This window comes from Oncorhynchus kisutch, linkage group LG13 (genome assembly GCF_002021735.2).
Source record: "Oncorhynchus kisutch isolate 150728-3 linkage group LG13, Okis_V2, whole genome shotgun sequence".
Taxonomy (NCBI): Eukaryota; Metazoa; Chordata; class Actinopteri; order Salmoniformes; family Salmonidae; genus Oncorhynchus; species Oncorhynchus kisutch.
The window spans coordinates 25,918,482-25,935,664 of record NC_034186.2 but is presented as its reverse complement, the minus strand read 5'-3'; the positions used below and the strand labels follow the sequence as shown (position 1 = coordinate 25,935,664).

General features: G+C 46.2%; 1 protein-coding gene across 11 annotated transcripts in view; it reads right to left on the bottom strand.

The window, feature by feature from the left end:
- palld (palladin, cytoskeletal associated protein) overlaps nucleotides 1–17,183 on the bottom strand; it is a 121,744-nt gene that overhangs the window by 47,825 nt on the left and 56,736 nt on the right. For all 11 annotated transcript variants that reach the window (XM_031785855.1, XM_031785858.1, XM_031785861.1 and 8 more), the window contains 6 exons: nucleotides 4,806–4,981; nucleotides 4,631–4,691; nucleotides 2,693–2,804; nucleotides 2,484–2,552; nucleotides 1,066–1,207; nucleotides 889–912 (listed from right to left, as the gene is read on the bottom strand). In XM_031785855.1, coding sequence (XP_031641715.1) covers nucleotides 889–912; nucleotides 1,066–1,207; nucleotides 2,484–2,552; nucleotides 2,693–2,804; nucleotides 4,631–4,691; nucleotides 4,806–4,981 — 584 coding nt within the window. The remainder of the gene's footprint in view (nucleotides 1–888; nucleotides 913–1,065; nucleotides 1,208–2,483; nucleotides 2,553–2,692; nucleotides 2,805–4,630; nucleotides 4,692–4,805; nucleotides 4,982–17,183) is intronic.

The window sequence follows — 17,183 nt, the reverse complement described above, 5'->3', positions numbered from 1 at the left end:
TAGATAGACAGGTAGACATGTGGTATGTACATGTTAAACAGGAGACTGACAGTTAGATGTGACTCACTTCCACGAAACAGACGAAATATCAGACAGGGTATCAGGGTCGACAGACAGGCAGACAGGCAGACAGACAGACAGACAGACAGACAGACAGACAGACAGACAGACAGACAGACAGACAGACAGACAGACAGACAGACAGACAGACAGACAGACAGACAGACAGACAGACAGACCACTCTGAATGTGACAAGTGAAGTAGGAAAACAGACATACCAACACATGTAGACACACAAACACACACACAAAGAAAAAGAGAAAGTGAGAGAGAACACAGGTGTTGAGAGATGTCTGTAGTGTGACTGACAGGGTTTCTATGAGAGCTTGACGGTAACACCTGATGTACCTCTTTAGTCACGTCTCAAACTGGAAAAGTCTCTGTGTAAATATGTGTGTGTAAGAGATTGTGTACGTCTCTCAGAGTTTATTAGATTCCCTCTTATTGTCCCAGACTGATGTTTTGAGGCCTTCGTCAAATCCAGGTTAACGGTAGATGACATCATCACAGTGCCAAAGTGACAGCACAGACTGACGCAACATTCAGACTGACGCAACATACAGACTGACACAACATACAGACTGACACAACATTCAGACTGACGCAACATACAGACTGACACAACATACAGACTGACACAACATACAGACTGACACAGCATTCAGACTGACGCAACATACAGACTGACGCAACATACAGACTGACACAACATACAGACTGACACCGGTTTGGATGCATGATGGAGCTGATGGGAGTAGACATATAGCAGTGACTTTGTTGATGACAACATGCCTGAGAATGACATAGGAGGAAGTGAAGTAACTTACCTGGCTCTGCTGCAGACCGTGGCTCTGTGTTTCACATGACATCAAAGGGAGAGAGGGAGAGGAGGTAAAGAAGAGCGAGAGGAGGAAGTAAGACTCATAAGTCATTCAAACCTTTTTTAACTTTTTCGATGACCTCTCACACAAATAAGTATTCTGACTCTACTGAGAATGTCTCACTTTTCTGCAGGATGCGGAAGTCTGGAGAGTCCTGGATGACCTGTCCCTGTCTGGACCATTGGACCTGCAGAGGAAAGCTGCCTCGAACCCTGCACTCCAACACAACCACCTGACCCTCTGATGCCTGGGCATTCTGTAAGAGCTGGAGGGGGAGAGAGACAGAGTTTTAAGGGAGGGAGGGAGGGAGGGAGGGAGGGAGGGAGGGAGGGAGGGAGGGAGGGAGGGAGGGAGGGAGGGAGGGAGGGAGGGGGAGATGGTGACAGATAGTTGAGAAAGAGAGAGAGGAGGGAGCGAGAGATGCAGGAAGGGTGAGATATGAGAGACAGAGAGAAAAGGTCAGGGTTAGACAAACGGAGAGAGAGAGCAAAGGAGAGGAGGAGAAAGAGACATCAGAAGGAAGAAAGGAAGGTTGAGAAAAAGTAGGAGAGGAGGAAATGAATGAAGACATAGACAGAGAGGAAGACAACACAGTGTCAGTAAGCAGAGCAGAACAGAACAGAACACCACACGTGGGAGTGGGAGGCCAGCAGACACTGACCCCATTTACAGCACTCTGTTTCACAAAAGGACAGGACACAGCAGGGCTATCCAGACAATCCTGTGACAGCTTCTAGTGTTGCAATCAGAGAGGCAGGAAACCATCCGTTGAGAGACCAAGGCAGGGGCCAATGGCAGCATTGTGTTACCTCTCCAACCAGTCAACAGGTGTCACAGTGAAAGGACTCATCCCATCTATCAGCAACAGAAACTCTCTCGTTGTGTGTGTACTGTGAGTGAATCAGTGCCCCTCTTTGTGAGTGTATGAACTGGGTTTTGCAACGTGACTGAATATTTTGGGATGACCTGGGTGAAATGTGTGTTTACGAGTGTGTGCGTCCATGCGTATGTGTGTTTCAGTGTGTATGTGTGTGTGTGTGTGTGTGTCTATGCCTATGTGTGTGTGCAACAGTCAGGGTGACATCACACCCCTGACTTCACCCAAAAAGAGCACATATTCTCATTGAGATGAAGCCCTACGGCTCCTGGAGGAGGGGGTGAAGACAAACAAATGTATTTTTGTAACGAGCTGGAAAATGATTTGTAGTCTGCAGGGCTGGATGGGAGTGAAACCCTCCTGACCCATATCGGTTTGGCAGGCCTGTTTGATGCGCTGCCTCGGCCGGCTCGCATCCCACCAGCACACAGACCATGACGTATGGCCTGAGGTGGGCTGAGGGAGGAGGGGAGGAGCAGTTGTAGGTTACAGAATGGTTAGAGCAGGAGACAGGAACTTTCTGGCTGCACTCCTTTAAATGGAATGTTTCATCTGACCCCCGCCTCTCCTACGGTGTGTTATTACAGGGAGATGGAGCACGCGGACGTCTGCATTTATGTGTGTGTGATGCACAACTTTTCCATAACTCCAGATGTAGTCTTACCTTGGTAAAGATAGGGGGCGCTGTAAGAGGACCACCACCTCCATATAGTGAAGAAACTGGACTCTGCATCTGGAGGACAAGATAGAGAGATGTTATCTGACCATAAAGTATCTATCTTGAGAACACTTGCTGTTGTTATTCATAATGACCCTTCCAGATCGTATACTGCTGTGTGTGTATGTGTGTGTGCGTGTGTGTGTGTCTCCTACCCGGTGTGGGGGTGCAGATAGGACCAGGGTGGAGCGGTGAGGAACAACCTCAGGGCTCTTGGGTGAAGGTGAACGAATGGACAGGGAGATTGAAGTCGTCTTCTTCTGGACCCTAAAACAGACAGCATTAGGTCTGTTCATCAGAGTATCCATTTAGAGAGAGTAAACAAAACTGTGCAGTAAATGTATAATTACTACTATTTGCAATAATTGTCTGCTCTCACAAACGTCTGATGCTATAAACACACAAAGCCGTCAATTTACACCTTATAAATTACTTTGGACCACATGAAAATGGACTAAGATGATGTCACTGAGAATGACAGCCAAGACATTAATGTGTAAACAGAAGAGTCGATGAAGGAGTAGTGAAGGCAGAATGAAGACAAGGAGGGACAGGTGGGAGATACACAGAGAGATAATGACAGAGACAGAGAGAGAGAGAGAGAGAGGCAAGAAGGGCCTTCTATGCCATCAAAAGGGACATCAAATTTGGCATTCCAATTAGGATCTGGCTAAAAAAGACTTGAATCAGTTATAGAACCCATTTCCCTTTATGGTTGTGAGGTCTGGGGTCCCATCACCAAGCAAGAATTCACAAAATGGGAATATCCTCCGTGTACAACGTAAAACACCAAATAATGCATGCAGAGCAGAATTAGGCCGATACCCGTTAATGATCAAAATCCAGAAAAGAGCCGTTAAATTCTACAACCACCGAAAAGGACGCGATTCCCAAACCTTCCATAACAAAGCCATCACCTACAGAGAGATGAACCTGGAGAAGAGTCCCCTAAGCAAGCTGGTCCTGGGGCTCTGTTCACAAACACAAACAGACCCCACAGAGCCCCAGGAGAGCAACACAATTAGACCCAAATAAAATAACAGCGCAAACTAGATTGTTATTTGGCCCTAAACAGAGAGTACACAGTGGCAGAATACCTGACCACTGTGACTGACCCAAACTTAAGGAAAGCTTTGACTATGTACAGACTCCGTGAGCATAGCCTTGCTATTGAGAAAGGCCGCCGTAGGCAGACCTGGCTCTCAAGAGAAGACAGGCTATGTGCACACTACCCACAAAATGAGGTGTAAACTGAGCTGCACTTCCTAACCTTCTGCCCAATGTATGACCATATTAGAGACACATATTTCCCTCAGATTACACAGACCCATAAAGAATTTGAAAACAAACCCCATATCTATTAGGTGAAATACCACAGTGTGTCATCACAGCAGCAAGATGTGTGACCTGTTGCCACAAGAAAAGTGCAACCAGTGAAAAACAAACACTATTGTAAATACAACCCATATTATGTTTATTTATTTTCCCTTTTGTACTTTAACTATTTGCACATAATATGACATTTGAAATGTCTTTATTATTTTTGTAACTTTTGTGAGTGTAATGTTTACTGTTTTTTAAATGGTTTATTTCACTGTTGTTTATTATCTATTTCACTTGCTTTGCAATGTAAACATATGTTTCCCATGTCAATAAAGCCCTTAAATTAAAATTGTATTTAATTGAGAAAGAGAGAGGGAGGAGGCTGCCCCCCAGAGACCTCTCATTATCTAAATGACCCAGAGTTTCACTGGCCAGGGTTATAAGGTAATTCGACAGTTTTATAGGGCTAGTTAAATTAGAGCAAGCAGCTAGCCTGATTACCACCTGGAGGGCCCAGTTGACCTTGACCCAACCACAGGGTTAGGAAGGGGTTAAGGCTCACAAGGTGAGGGGTGGTGAGAGGTTCATGCTAAGACACAGGCACGCACACACACACACACACACACACACACACACACACACACACACACACACACACACACACACACACACACACACACACACACACACACACACACACACACACACACACACACACACACACACACACACACACACACACACACACACACACACACACACACACGTACTGAGGCATGGCTCCTGATCTGGACTTTGACACTTCTCCTTCTGAGTCGGAGGATGAAGCACCTGAACAGAGGCACAGAGGGATGAGAAATAGAGACCTTTCAGTGAGAGTTGTCCGTACATTCATTCAAATGACGGGAATTGAATAACAGTGAGTGCAGAGATAGTAGCAGTTACCCTGGATGTAGACCTCTGCCGAGGTGTTGTCCGCCCCCAGGCTGTTGGAGGCCACGCAGGTGTAGCGTCCCGTGTCGTCCTCGAAGGCCTCAGCGATCACCAGCGTATGTAGGGCACCATCCCTCCAGATCTGGATGTCAGGACAGTGGTGCAGCTCCCGCCCCTCACAGAACCACCTGGACACACACAGAGAAAACATTCACTTAAATACCACTCTACAAACAGCCATAGGCCCCACCAATGTGTTGATACAAGTAAGAGCCATCACTCAAGATAAAACTATTTCATTCATTTCAGATTAGCGGTTATAATCAAGACTATGAAGAATGTGGTCTGCCAATCAGAGTAATTAATCAGATTACTGTAAACCTCCCTCCAAACGCACCCACACACCTGAGTACTGCCAGACAGACACCGCCACTCATCTGTGATACATTGGTTTTGGGATCATTGAAATCTGTCATGGTTTCCATACAAATGTTATCCAACCTCAGTTTATGTGTGGTTACTGTTTATGCTGTGCATTCATTTATGAGTCCCATTTTTCACTCTCAACACCATGTCCACTGTGCAGTGTAGATACAAAGTTGTATTAGACTTTTTCTCACACATATGCCTTCACAGACACCTCTACCCTCTGGGCATGTCTCAGAGAGTGTTTCCATACCTGCTCAAGCTCAGCGCTGAGGCAATGACAAAACACAGAGTTACAGGAAACAGGCACATCCCCTCCTTCCCTAACCCCAGACGTCTGAGTTTCTGCCTGGGCTGGAGCGTGGCCTGGTGGGACCTGCCTTGCTCGATACCTGCCTTGCTCGATCAATCACTCACTTCTTACTCACTTCTCCCCTCTCTGGATTGCAGGAGGCAATCTACAGACAGTCTACCACACTAAACAGGCATGAGACAGCCTATCAGACTAGACAGGCCTCAGACAGTGTACCGCACTAAACAGGCATGAGACCATCTACCACACTAAACAGGCCTAAAATAGTCTGCAGACTGTCTACCACACTAAACAGGCATGAGACAGTCTACCAGACTAAACAGGCATGAGACAGTCTACCAGACTAAACAGGCATGAGACAGTCTACCAGACTAAACAGGCATGAGACAGTCTACCAGACTAAACAGGCATGAGACAGCCTACCAGACTAGACAGGCATGAGACAGTCTACCAGACTAGACAGGCATGAGACAGCCTACCAGACTAGACAGGCATGAGACAGCCTACCAGACTAAACAGGCATGAGGCAGCCTACCAGACTAAACAGGCATGAGACAGTCTACCAGACTAAACAGGCCTAAAATAGTCTACAGACTGTCTACCAGACTAAACAGGCATGAGACAGCCTACCAGACTAGACAGGCATGAGACAGTCTACCAGACTAGACAGGCATGGGACAGCCTACCAGACTAGACAGGCATGAGACAGCCTACCAGACTAGACAGGCCTCAGACAGCCTATCAGACTAGACAGGCATGAGACAGCCGACCAGACTAAACAGGCATGAGACAGTCTACCAGACTAGACAGGCATGGGACAGCCTACCAGACTAAATAGGCATGAGACAGCCTACCAGACTAGACAGGCATGAGACAGTCTACCAGACTAGACAGGCCTCAGACAGCCTACCAGACTAGACAGGCATGAGACAGCCTACCAGACTAAACAGGCATGAGACAGTCTACCAGACTAGACAGGCATGGGACAGCCTACCAGACTAGACAGGCATGAGACAGTCTACCAGACTAAACAGCCATGAGAGAGCCTGCCAGACTAGACAGGCATGAGACAGCCTACCAGACTAGGCAGGCATGAGACAGCCTACCAGACTAAACAGGCCTCAGACAGTGTACCGCACTAAAAAGGCATGAGACCATCTTCCACAGTAAACAGGCCTAAAATAGACTGACTGTCTATTGCAAGAAACAGAAAGGAGACAGTCTACCAAACCCAATCTGTCTCAACTCTGTTCACAGAGCCAATGATCAAACCAACCACTACTGATGCCACGTCACCACTTCAAACACGGCCACAATATTCCCAGAACCATCTCACTCCTGCTTCGCCATGCTTTTGCTCCTCCTATAAAATGAGAAAACCTGCTCCTATACAGCTGTAACTTTATTGCCTGCCCATTAACCCCAGCAGTGAGAGGAGGAGGAGCAGGAGCAGGAATTCAGAATGGACGAAGCACAGCTGTTCTGTTCCGCCGATGGCAGACCTCGGGAGATTCCAGCCTTTCTGGAACGCTGTATAAAATGCCCTGCATTCCTCTGCCTGGCTATTATACACTTTACATTATACCCTCACTTCACCCTGCCAGTCAGATGCCAGGACAGACAGGCAGACAGACAGACAGGCAGACAGGCAGACAGGCAGACAGACAGGCAGACAGGCAGACAGACAGACAGGCAGACAGGCAGACAGGCAGACAGGCAGGCAGACAGACAGACAGGCAGACAGGCAGACAGACAGACAGACAGACAGACAGACAGACAGACAGACAGACAGACATCACTTAATCCCCTATTATTTACACCTGACATGAGAGAGATGCTGAGAGAAGAAAGGGATGAGAAAGTGAATGAGAGTGCTGGGTAGAACAAGAGTGTGAATGAGTGGTGTGTCAGGCAGGCTCTGAAAGGACAACTGCATACACAACACTCTGTCATTATCGCACAACACAATTCATTAGCACCACTGGCAGGTGGATGAGCCGAAGGGATTTAGTCATAATATTCCGACTGTCAGACTGCACTGAACTGAATGAGAAAAAGGGGTTATTCCCTGTAATAGCAACAGTTGAAGTCGGAAGTTTACATACACCTGAGCCAAAAACATTTAAACTCAATTCCTGACATTTAATCCTAGTAAAAATTCCGTTTTAGGTCAGTTAGGATCACCACTTTATTTTAAGAATGTGAAATGTCAGAATAGTAGTAGAGAGGATGATTTATTTCAGCTTTTATTTCTTTCATCACATTCCCAGTGGGTCAGAAGTTTACATACACTCAATTAGTATTTGGTAACATTGCCTTTGTTGTTTAACTTGGGTCGAACACTTCGGGTAGCCTTCCACAAGCTTACCACAATAAGTTGGGTGAATTTTGGCCCATTCCTCCTGACAAAGCTGGTGTAACTGAGTCAGGTTTGTAGGCCTCCTTGCTCGCACACACTTTTTCAGTTCTGCCCACACATTTTCTATGGGATTGAGGTCAGGGCTTTGTGATGGCCACTCCAATACCTTGACTTTGTTGTCCATAAGCCATTTTGCCACAACTTTGGAAGTATGCTTGGGGTCATTGTCCATTTGGAAGACCCATTTGCGACCAAGCTTTAACTTCCTGACAGATGTCTTGAAATGTTGCTTCAATATATCCACATAATTTTCCTACCTCATGATGCCATCTATTTTGTGAAGTGCACCAGTCCCTCCTGCAGCAAAGCACCCCCACAACATGATGCTGCCAACCCCGTGCTTCACGGTTGGGATGGTGTTCTTCGGCTTGCAAGACTCCCCCTTTTTCCTCCAAACATAGCGATGGTCGTTATGGCAAAACAGTTCTATTTTTGTTTCATCAGATCAAAGGACATTTCTCAAAAAAGTCAGATCTTTGTCCCCATGTGCAGTTGCAAACCGTAGTCTGGCTTTTTTATGGCGGATATGGAGCAGGGGCATCTTCTTTCTGAGCGGCTTTTCAGGTTATGTCAATATAGGACTCATTTGACTGTAGATATAGATACTTTTGTACCTGTTTCCTCCAGCATCTTGACAAGGACCTTTGCTGTTGTTCTGGGATTGATTTGCACTTTTCGCACCAAAGTATATTCATCTCTAGGAGGCAGAACGCTTCTCCTTCCTGAGCGGTATGACGGCTGCGTGGTCCCATGGTGTTTATACTTACGTACTATTGCTTGTACAGATGAACGTGGTACCTTCAGGCATTTGGAAATTGCTCCCAAGGATGAACCAGACTTTTGGAAGTCTAAAATAGGTCTTGGCTGATTTCTTTTGATTCTCCTATGATGTTAAGCAGAGAGGCACTGAGTTTGAAGGTAGGCTTGAAATACATCCACAGATACACCTCCAGTTGACTCAAATTATGTAAATTAGCCCATCAGAAGCTTCTAAAGCCATGACATAATTTTATGGAATTTTCCAAGCTGTTTAAAGGCACAGTCAACTTAGTGTATGTAAACTTCTTACCCACTGGAATTGTGATACAGTGAGTTAAAAGTGAAATAATCTGTCTGTAAACAATTGTTGGAAAAATGACTTGTGTCATGCACAAAGTAGATGTCCTAACCGTCTTGCCAAAACTATAGTTTGTTAACAAGAAATTTGTGGAGTGGTTGAAAAATGAGTTTTAATGACAACAACCTAAGTGTATGTAAACTTTCGACTTCAACTGTATGTCTTAGCATGGTAAGCAAGGCTAGTCATAAGCCTACACTTGGGGACATTCAGCTGTTCTCCCATAGGAGAACATTTTTTGGTTCCAGGGAGGAGACTTTTTGGTTCCACGTCAAACCCTTTTGGGTTGCATGTTAAACCCCTGTGGAAAGGGTTTTTTACCTTTATTTAACCAGGCAAGTCAGTTAAGAACACATTCTTATTTTCAATGACGGCCTGGGAACAGTGGGTTAACTGCCTGTTCAGGGGCAGAACGACAGTACCTTGTCAGCTCGGGGGTTTGAACTCACAACCTTCCGGTTACTAGTCCAACACTCTAACCACTAGGCTACCCTGCCGCCCTTGAGCCTTGAGCAGGGAGGCAGGGAGGCCTTGTGTTATCCAGCAGCAGCAGCATGTCATCCACACAGGCAGCTGGAGGCCAAGAGTCAGCCACGCTCCAAACATCCACAGCTATCTCCACTGTACTGATGAGGCAGACTGTGACAAACATCCACAGCTATCTCCACTGTACTGAGGAGGCAGACTGTGACAAACATCCACAGCTATCTCCACTGTACTGAGGAGGCAGACTGTGACAAACATCCACAGCTATCTCCACTGTACTGATGAGGTTGACTGTGACAAACATCCACAGCTATCTCCACTGTACTGATGAGGCAGACTGTGACAAACATCCACAGCTATCTCCACTGTACTGATGAGGCAGACTGTGACAAACATCCACAGCTATCTCCACTGTACTGAGGAGGCAGACTGTGACAAACATCCACAGCTATCTCCACTGTACTGATGAGGCAGACTGTGACAAACATCCACAGCTATCTCCACTGTACTGATGAGGCAGACTGTGACAAACATCCACAGCTATCTCCACTGTACTGATGAGGCAGACTGTGACAAACATCCACAGCTATCTCCACTGTACTGAGGAGGCAGACTGTGACAAACATCCACAGCTATCTCCACTGTACTGAGGAGGCAGACTGTGACAAACATCCACAGCTATCTCCACTGTACTGATGAGGCAGACTGTGACAAACATCCACAGCTATCTCCACTGTACTGATGAGGCAGACTGTGACAAACATCCACAGCTATCTCCACTGTACTGATGAGGCAGACTGTGACAAACATCCACAGCTATCTCCACTGTACTGAGGAGGCAGACTGTGACAAACATCCACAGCTATCTCCACTGTACTGATGAGGCAGACTGTGACAAACATCCACAGCTATCTCCACTGTACTGATGAGGCAGACTGTGACAAACATCCACAGCTATCTCCACTGTACTGATGAGGCAGACTGTGACAAACATCCACAGCTATCTCCACTGTACTGATGAGGCAGACTGTGACAAACATCCACAGCTATCTCCACTGTACTGATGAGGCAGACTGTGACAAACATCCACAGCTATCTCCACTGTACTGATGAGGCAGACTGTGACAAACATGCCAAGTCTTTGTACAGTGCTTTTCCTTCTACCCAAGAGCATGGGCTTGCTGTTTGATCTGATTTATAATTCTCAGTAATATCAAAGGCTTGTGTTGAGGAGCTGAAACAGTTCCGTGGATACAGTGCACTGAGCTGACAGCAGAAGGAAATTGAAAGTCTTGATTGTTTGAGCAAAGCAATATGTCTGCGTGGTTCAGGATCCTTTTCTCACATTATGACAACGGGGAAGAAAAAACGAAATAACTTGGTTGGTTAAAATCCATCTTCTGGGAATTAGCTCTGAATTAAAAATCAAGGGGATTTTTTTGTTTGTTTTGTTGCTCTCATGCCAAACTGTTTCTGTTGAGTCCCCATTTCTCTACGATAATCACAATGACTCGTAGTCTCCCTCAGATTCTCAGTGCCACATGCTCCCAGTTTGAAGTATCCCACACTGCATACACCACCATTTAGCTGTAACAGAATAATTTGGACTATACATTCACTAGAGGGTACAGTTAATATGGAGGGAAAGAGAGGAGAGCAGAGTAGGCATCCAGGAGCCGATGTTCAACGTAACAGGAAGCCAGAACTGCAGAGTAAACTTAACCCACTCCCAGTGAGCACCACAATAAAACCTCATATTAATCAAACCCTAATGACCTGCTATTATGTATAATTACTGAGTAAATTCAGTTAGAAACAGACTATCTGCAATGTTCCTTGTTTAAACCCCACTCCAAGTAACTTCGTTTAGCCAGGCACTGTGGAATGTGCTGAACATAACTCACTTTTCTTACTGTTGTCACTGTTCCTTCTTACTGTTCTCACTGTTCCTTCTCACTGTTCCTTCTCACTGTTCCTTCTCACTGTTCCTTCTTACTGTTCTCACTGTTCCTTCTCACTGTTCCTTCTCACTGTTCCTTCTCACTGTTCCTTCTCACTGTTCCTTCTTACTGTTCTCACTGTTCCTTCTCACTGTTCCTTCTCACTGTTCCTTCTTACTGTTCTCACTGTTCCTTCTCACTGTTCCTTCTCACTGTTCCTTCTTACTGTTCTCACTGTTCCTTCTTACTGTTCTCACTGTTCCTTCTTACTGTTCTCACTGTTCCTTCTTACTGTTCTCACTGTTCCTTCTCACTGTTCCTTCTTACTGTTCTCACTGTTCCTTCTCACTGTTCCTTCTTACTGTTCTCACTGTTCCTTCTTACTGTTCTCACTGTTCCTTCTTACTGTTCTCACTGTTCCTTCTTACTGTTCTCACTGTTCCTTCTCACTGTTCCTTCTTACTGTTCTCACTGTTCCTTCTCGCTGTTCCCTCTCACTGTTCCTTCTCGCTGTTCCCTCTCGCTGTTCCCTCTCACTGATCTCACTGTTCCCTCTCACTGTTCCTTCTCACTGTTCCTTCTCACTGTTCCTTCTCGCTGTTCCCTCTCACTGTTCCTTCTTACTGATCTCACGGTTCCTTCTCGCTGTTCCCTCTCACTGTTCCTTCTCGCTGTTCCCTCTCGCTGTTCCCTCTCACTGTTCCTTCTCGCTGTTCCCTCTCACTGTTCCTTCTCGCTGTTCCCTCTCACTGTTCCTTCTCGCTGTTCCCTCTCACTGTTCCTTCTCACTGTTCCTTCTCACTGTTCCCTCTCACTGTTCCTTCTTACTGTTCTCACTGTTCCTTCTCACTGTTCCTTCTCACTGTTCCTTCTCGCTGTTCCTTCTCACTGTTCCTTCTCACTGTTCCTTCTCGCTGTTCCTTCTCACTGTTCCTTCTCACTGTTCCTTCTCACTGTTCCTTCTTAATGTTCTTACTGTTCCTTCTCACTGTTCCTTCTCACTGATCTCACTGTTCTCACTGTTCCTTCTCACTGTTCCTTCTCACTGTTCCTTCTCACTGTTCCTTCTCACTGTTCCTTCTCGCTGTTCCCTCTCACTGTTCCTTCTTACTGTTCTCACGGTTCCTTCTCGCTGTTCCCTCTCACTGTTCCTTCTCGCTGTTCCCTCTCACTGTTCCTTCTCGCTGTTCCCTCTCACTGTTCCTTCTCGCTGTTCCCTCTCACTGTTCCTTCTCGCTGTTCCCTCTCACTGTTCCTTCTCACTGTTCCTTCTCACTGTTCCTTCTTGCTGTTCCTTCTCACTTTTCCTTCTCACTGTTCTTACTGTTCCTTCTTACTGTTCTCACTGTTCCTTCTCACTGTTCCCTCTCACTGTTCCTTCTTACTGTTCTCACTGTTCCTTCTCACTGTTCCTTCTCACTGTTCCTTCTCACTGTTCCTTCTCGCTGTTCCTTCTCACTGTTCCTTCTCACTGTTCCTTCTCACTGTTCCTTCTTACTGTTCTTACTGTTCCTTCTCACGGTTCCTTCTCACTGATCTCACTGTTCTCACTGTTCCTTCTCACTGTTCCTTCTCACTGTTCCTTCTCGCTTTCCTTCTCGCAGTTCCTTCTCACTGTTCCTTCTTACTGTTCCTTCTTACTGTTCTCACTGTTCCTTCTCACTGTTCCTTCTCACTGTTCCTTCTCACTGTTCCCTCTCACTGTTCCTTCTTACTGTTCTCACTGTTCCTTCTCACTGTTCCTTCTCACTGTTCCTTCTCACTGTTCCTTCTCGCTGTTCCTTCTCACTGTTCCTTCTCACTGTTCCTTCTCACTGTTCCTTCTTACTGTTCTTACTGTTCCTTCTCACTGTTCCTTCTCACTGATCTCACTGTTCCTTCTCACTGTTCTCACTGTTCCTTCTCACTGTTCCTTCTCACTGTTCTCACTGTTCCTTCTCACTGTTCTCACTGTTCCTTCTCACTGTTCCTTCTCACTGTTCTCACTGTTCCTTCTCACTGTTCTCACTGTTCCTTCTCACTGTTCCTTCTCGCTGTTCCTTCTCGCTGTTCCCTCTCACTGTTCCTTCTCGCCGTTCCTTCTCGCTGTTCCTTCTCGCTGTTCCCTCTCACTGTTTCTTCTCGCTGTTCCTTCTTGCTGTTCCTTCTTACGGTTCCCTCTCACTGTTCCTTCTCGCTGTTCCCTCTCACTGTTCCTTCTCACTGTTCCTTCTTACTGTCCCTTCTTACTGTTCTCACTGTTCCTTCTCACTGTTCCTTCTTACTGTTCCTTCTTACTGTTCTCACTGTTCCTTCTCACTGTTCCTTCTTACTGTTCCTTCTTACTGTTCTCACTGTTCCTTCTCACTGTTCCTTCTTACTGTCCCTTCTTACTGTTCTCACTGTTCCTTCTCACTGTTCCTTCTTACTGTTCCTTCTCACTGTTCCTTCTCACTGTTCCTTCTTACTGTCCCTTCTTACTGTTCTCACTGTTCCTTCTCACTGTTCCTTCTTACTGTTGCCTTCTCACTGTTCTCACTGTTCCTTCTCACTGTTCCTTCTCACTGTTCTCACTGTTCCTTCTCACTGTTCCTTCTTACTGTCCCTTCTCACTGTTCCTTCTCACTGTTCTCACTGTTCCTTCTCACTGTTCCTTCTTACTGTTCCTTCTCACTGTTCTCACTGTTCCTTCTCACTGTTCCTTCTCACTGTTCCTTCTCACTGTTCCTTCTCAATGTTCCTTCTCACTGTTCTCACTGTTCCTTCTCACTGTTCCTTCTTACTGTCCCTTCTCACTGTTCTCACTGTTCCTTCTCACTGTTCCTTCTTACTGTTCTCACTGTTCCTTCTCACTGTTCCTTCTTACTGTCCCTTCTTACTGTTCTCACTGTTCCTTCTCACAGTTCCTTCTTCCTGTTCCTTCTCACTGTTCTCACTGTTCCTTCTCACTGTTCCTTCTCACTGTTCTCACTGTTCCTTCTCACTGTTCTCACTGTTCCTTCTCACTGTTCCTTCTCGCTGTTCTTTCTCGCTGTTCCCTCTCACTGTTCCTTCTCGCTGTTCCTTCTCGCTGTTCCTTCTCGCTGTTCCCTCTCACTGTTTCTTCTCGCTGTTCCTTCTTGCTGTTCCTTCTTACGGTTCCCTCTCACTGTTCCTTCTCGCTGTTCCCTCTCACTGTTCCTTCTCACTGTTCCTTCTTACTGTCCCTTCTTACTGTTCTCACTGTTCCTTCTCACTGTTCCTTCTTACTGTTCCTTCTTACTGTTCTCACTGTTCCTTCTCACTGTTCCTTCTTACTGTTCCTTCTTACTGTTCTCACTGTTCCTTCTCACTGTTCCTTCTTACTGTCCCTTCTTACTGTTCTCACTGTTCCTTCTCACTGTTCCTTCTTACTGTTCCTTCTCACTGTTTCCTTCTCACTGTTCCTTCTTACTGTCCCTTCTTACTGTTCTCACTGTTCCTTCTCACTGTTCCTTCTTACTGTTCCTTCTCACTGTTCTCACTGTTCCTTCTCACTGTTCCTTCTCACTGTTCTCACTGTTTCCTTCTCACTGTTCCTTCTTACTGTCCCTTCTCACTGTTCCTTCTCACTGTTCTCACTGTTCCTTCTCACTGTCCTTTCTCACTGTTCTCACTGTTCCTTCTCACTGTTCCTTCTCACTGTTCTCACTGTTCCTTCTCACTGTTCCTTCTCAACTGTTCCTTCTTACTGTTCTCACTGTTCCTTCTCACTGTTCCTTCTTACTGTCTCACTGTTCCTTCTCGCTGTTCCCTCTCACTGTTCCTTCTCGCTGTTCCCTCTCGCTGTTCCCTCTCACTGATCTCACTGTTCCCTCTCACTGTTCCTTCTCACTGTTCCTTCTCACTGTTCCTTCTCACTGTTCCTTCTCGCTGTTCCCTCTCACTGTTCCTTCTTACTGATCTCACGGTTCCTTCTCGCTGTTCCCTCTCACTGTTCCTTCTCGCTGTTCCCTCTCGCCTGTTCCCTCTCACTGTTCCTTCTCGCTGTTCCCTCTCACTGTTCCTTCTCGCTGTTCCCTCTCACTGTTCCTTCTCCGCTGTTCCAGCGCACTGTTGCCTTCTCACGTCCTTCTCACTGTTCCCTCTCACTGTTCCTTCTTACTGTTCTCACTGTTCCTTCTCACTGTTCCTTCTCACTGTTCCTTCTCGCTGTTCCTTCTCACTGTTCCTTCTCACTGTTCCTTCTCACTGTTCCTTCTTACTGTTCTTACTGTTCCTTCTCACTGTTCCTTCTCACTGATCTCACTGTTCTCACTGTTCCTTCTCACTGTTCCTTCTCACTGTTCCTTCTCGCTGTTCCCTCTCACTGTTCCTTCTTACTGTTCTCACGGTTCCTTCTCGCTGTTCCCCTCTCACTGTTCCTTCTCGCTGTTCCCTCTCACTGTTCCTTCTCGCTGTTCCCTCTCACTGTTTCCTTCTCGCTGTTCCCTCTCACTGTTCCTTCTCGCTGTTCCCTCTCACTGTTCCTTCTCACTGTTCCTTCTCACTGTTCCTTCTTGCTGTTCCTTCTCACTTTTCCTTCTCACTGTTCTTACTGTTCCTTCTTACTGTTCTCACTGTTCCTTCTCACTGTTCCTTCTCACTGTTCCCTCTCACTGTTCCTTCTTACTGTTCTCACTGTTCCTTCTCACTGTTCCTTCTCGCTGTTTCCTTCTCACTGTTCCTTCTCACTGTTCCTTCTCACTGTTCCTTCTTACTGTTCTTACTGTTCCTTCTCACGGTTCCTTCTCACTGATCTCACTGTTCTCACTGTTCCTTCTCACTGTTCCTTCTCACTGTTCCTTCTCGCTGTTCCTTCTCGCTGTTCCTTCTCGCAGTTCCTTCTCACTGTTCCTTCTTACTGTTCCTTCTTACTGTTCTCACTGTTCCTTCTCACTGTTCCTTCTCACTGTTCCTTCTCACTGTTCCCTCTCACTGTTCCTTCTTACTGTTCTCACTGTTCCTTCTCACTGTTCCTTCTCACTGTTCCTTCTCACTGTTCCTTCTCGCTTTTCCTTCTCACTGTTCCTTCTCACTGTTCCTTCTCACTGTTCCTTCTTACTGTTCTTACTGTTCCTTCTCACTGTTCCTTCTCACTGATCTCACTGTTCCTTCTCACTGTTCTCACTGTTCCTTCTCACTGTTCCTTCTCACTGTTCTCACTGTTCCTTCTCACTGTTCTCACTGTTCCTTCTCACTGTTCCTTTCTCGCTGTTCCTTCTCGCTGTTCCCTCTCACTGTTCCTTCTCGCTGTTCCTTCTCGCTGTTCCTTCTCGCTGTTCCCTCTCACTGGTTTCTTCTCGCTGTTCCTTCTTGCTGTTCCTTCTTACGGTTCCCTCTCACTGTTCCTTCTCGCTGTTCCCTCTCACTGTTCCTTCTCACTGTTCCTTCTTACTGTCCCTTCTTACTGTTCTCACTGTTCCTTCTCACTGTTCCTTCTTACTGTTCCTTCTTACTGTTCTCACTGTTCCTTCTCACTGTTCCTTCTTACTGTTCCTTCTTACTGTTCTCACTGTTCCTTCTCACTGTTCCTTCTTACTGTCCCTTCTTACTGTTCTCACTGTTCCTTCTCACTGTTCCTTCTTACTGTTCCTTCTCACTGTTCCTTCTTACTGTCCCTTCTTACTGTTCTCTCACTGTTCCTTCTCACTGTTCCTTCTTTACTGTTCCTTCTCACTGTTCCTTCTCACTGTTCCTTCTTACTGTTCCT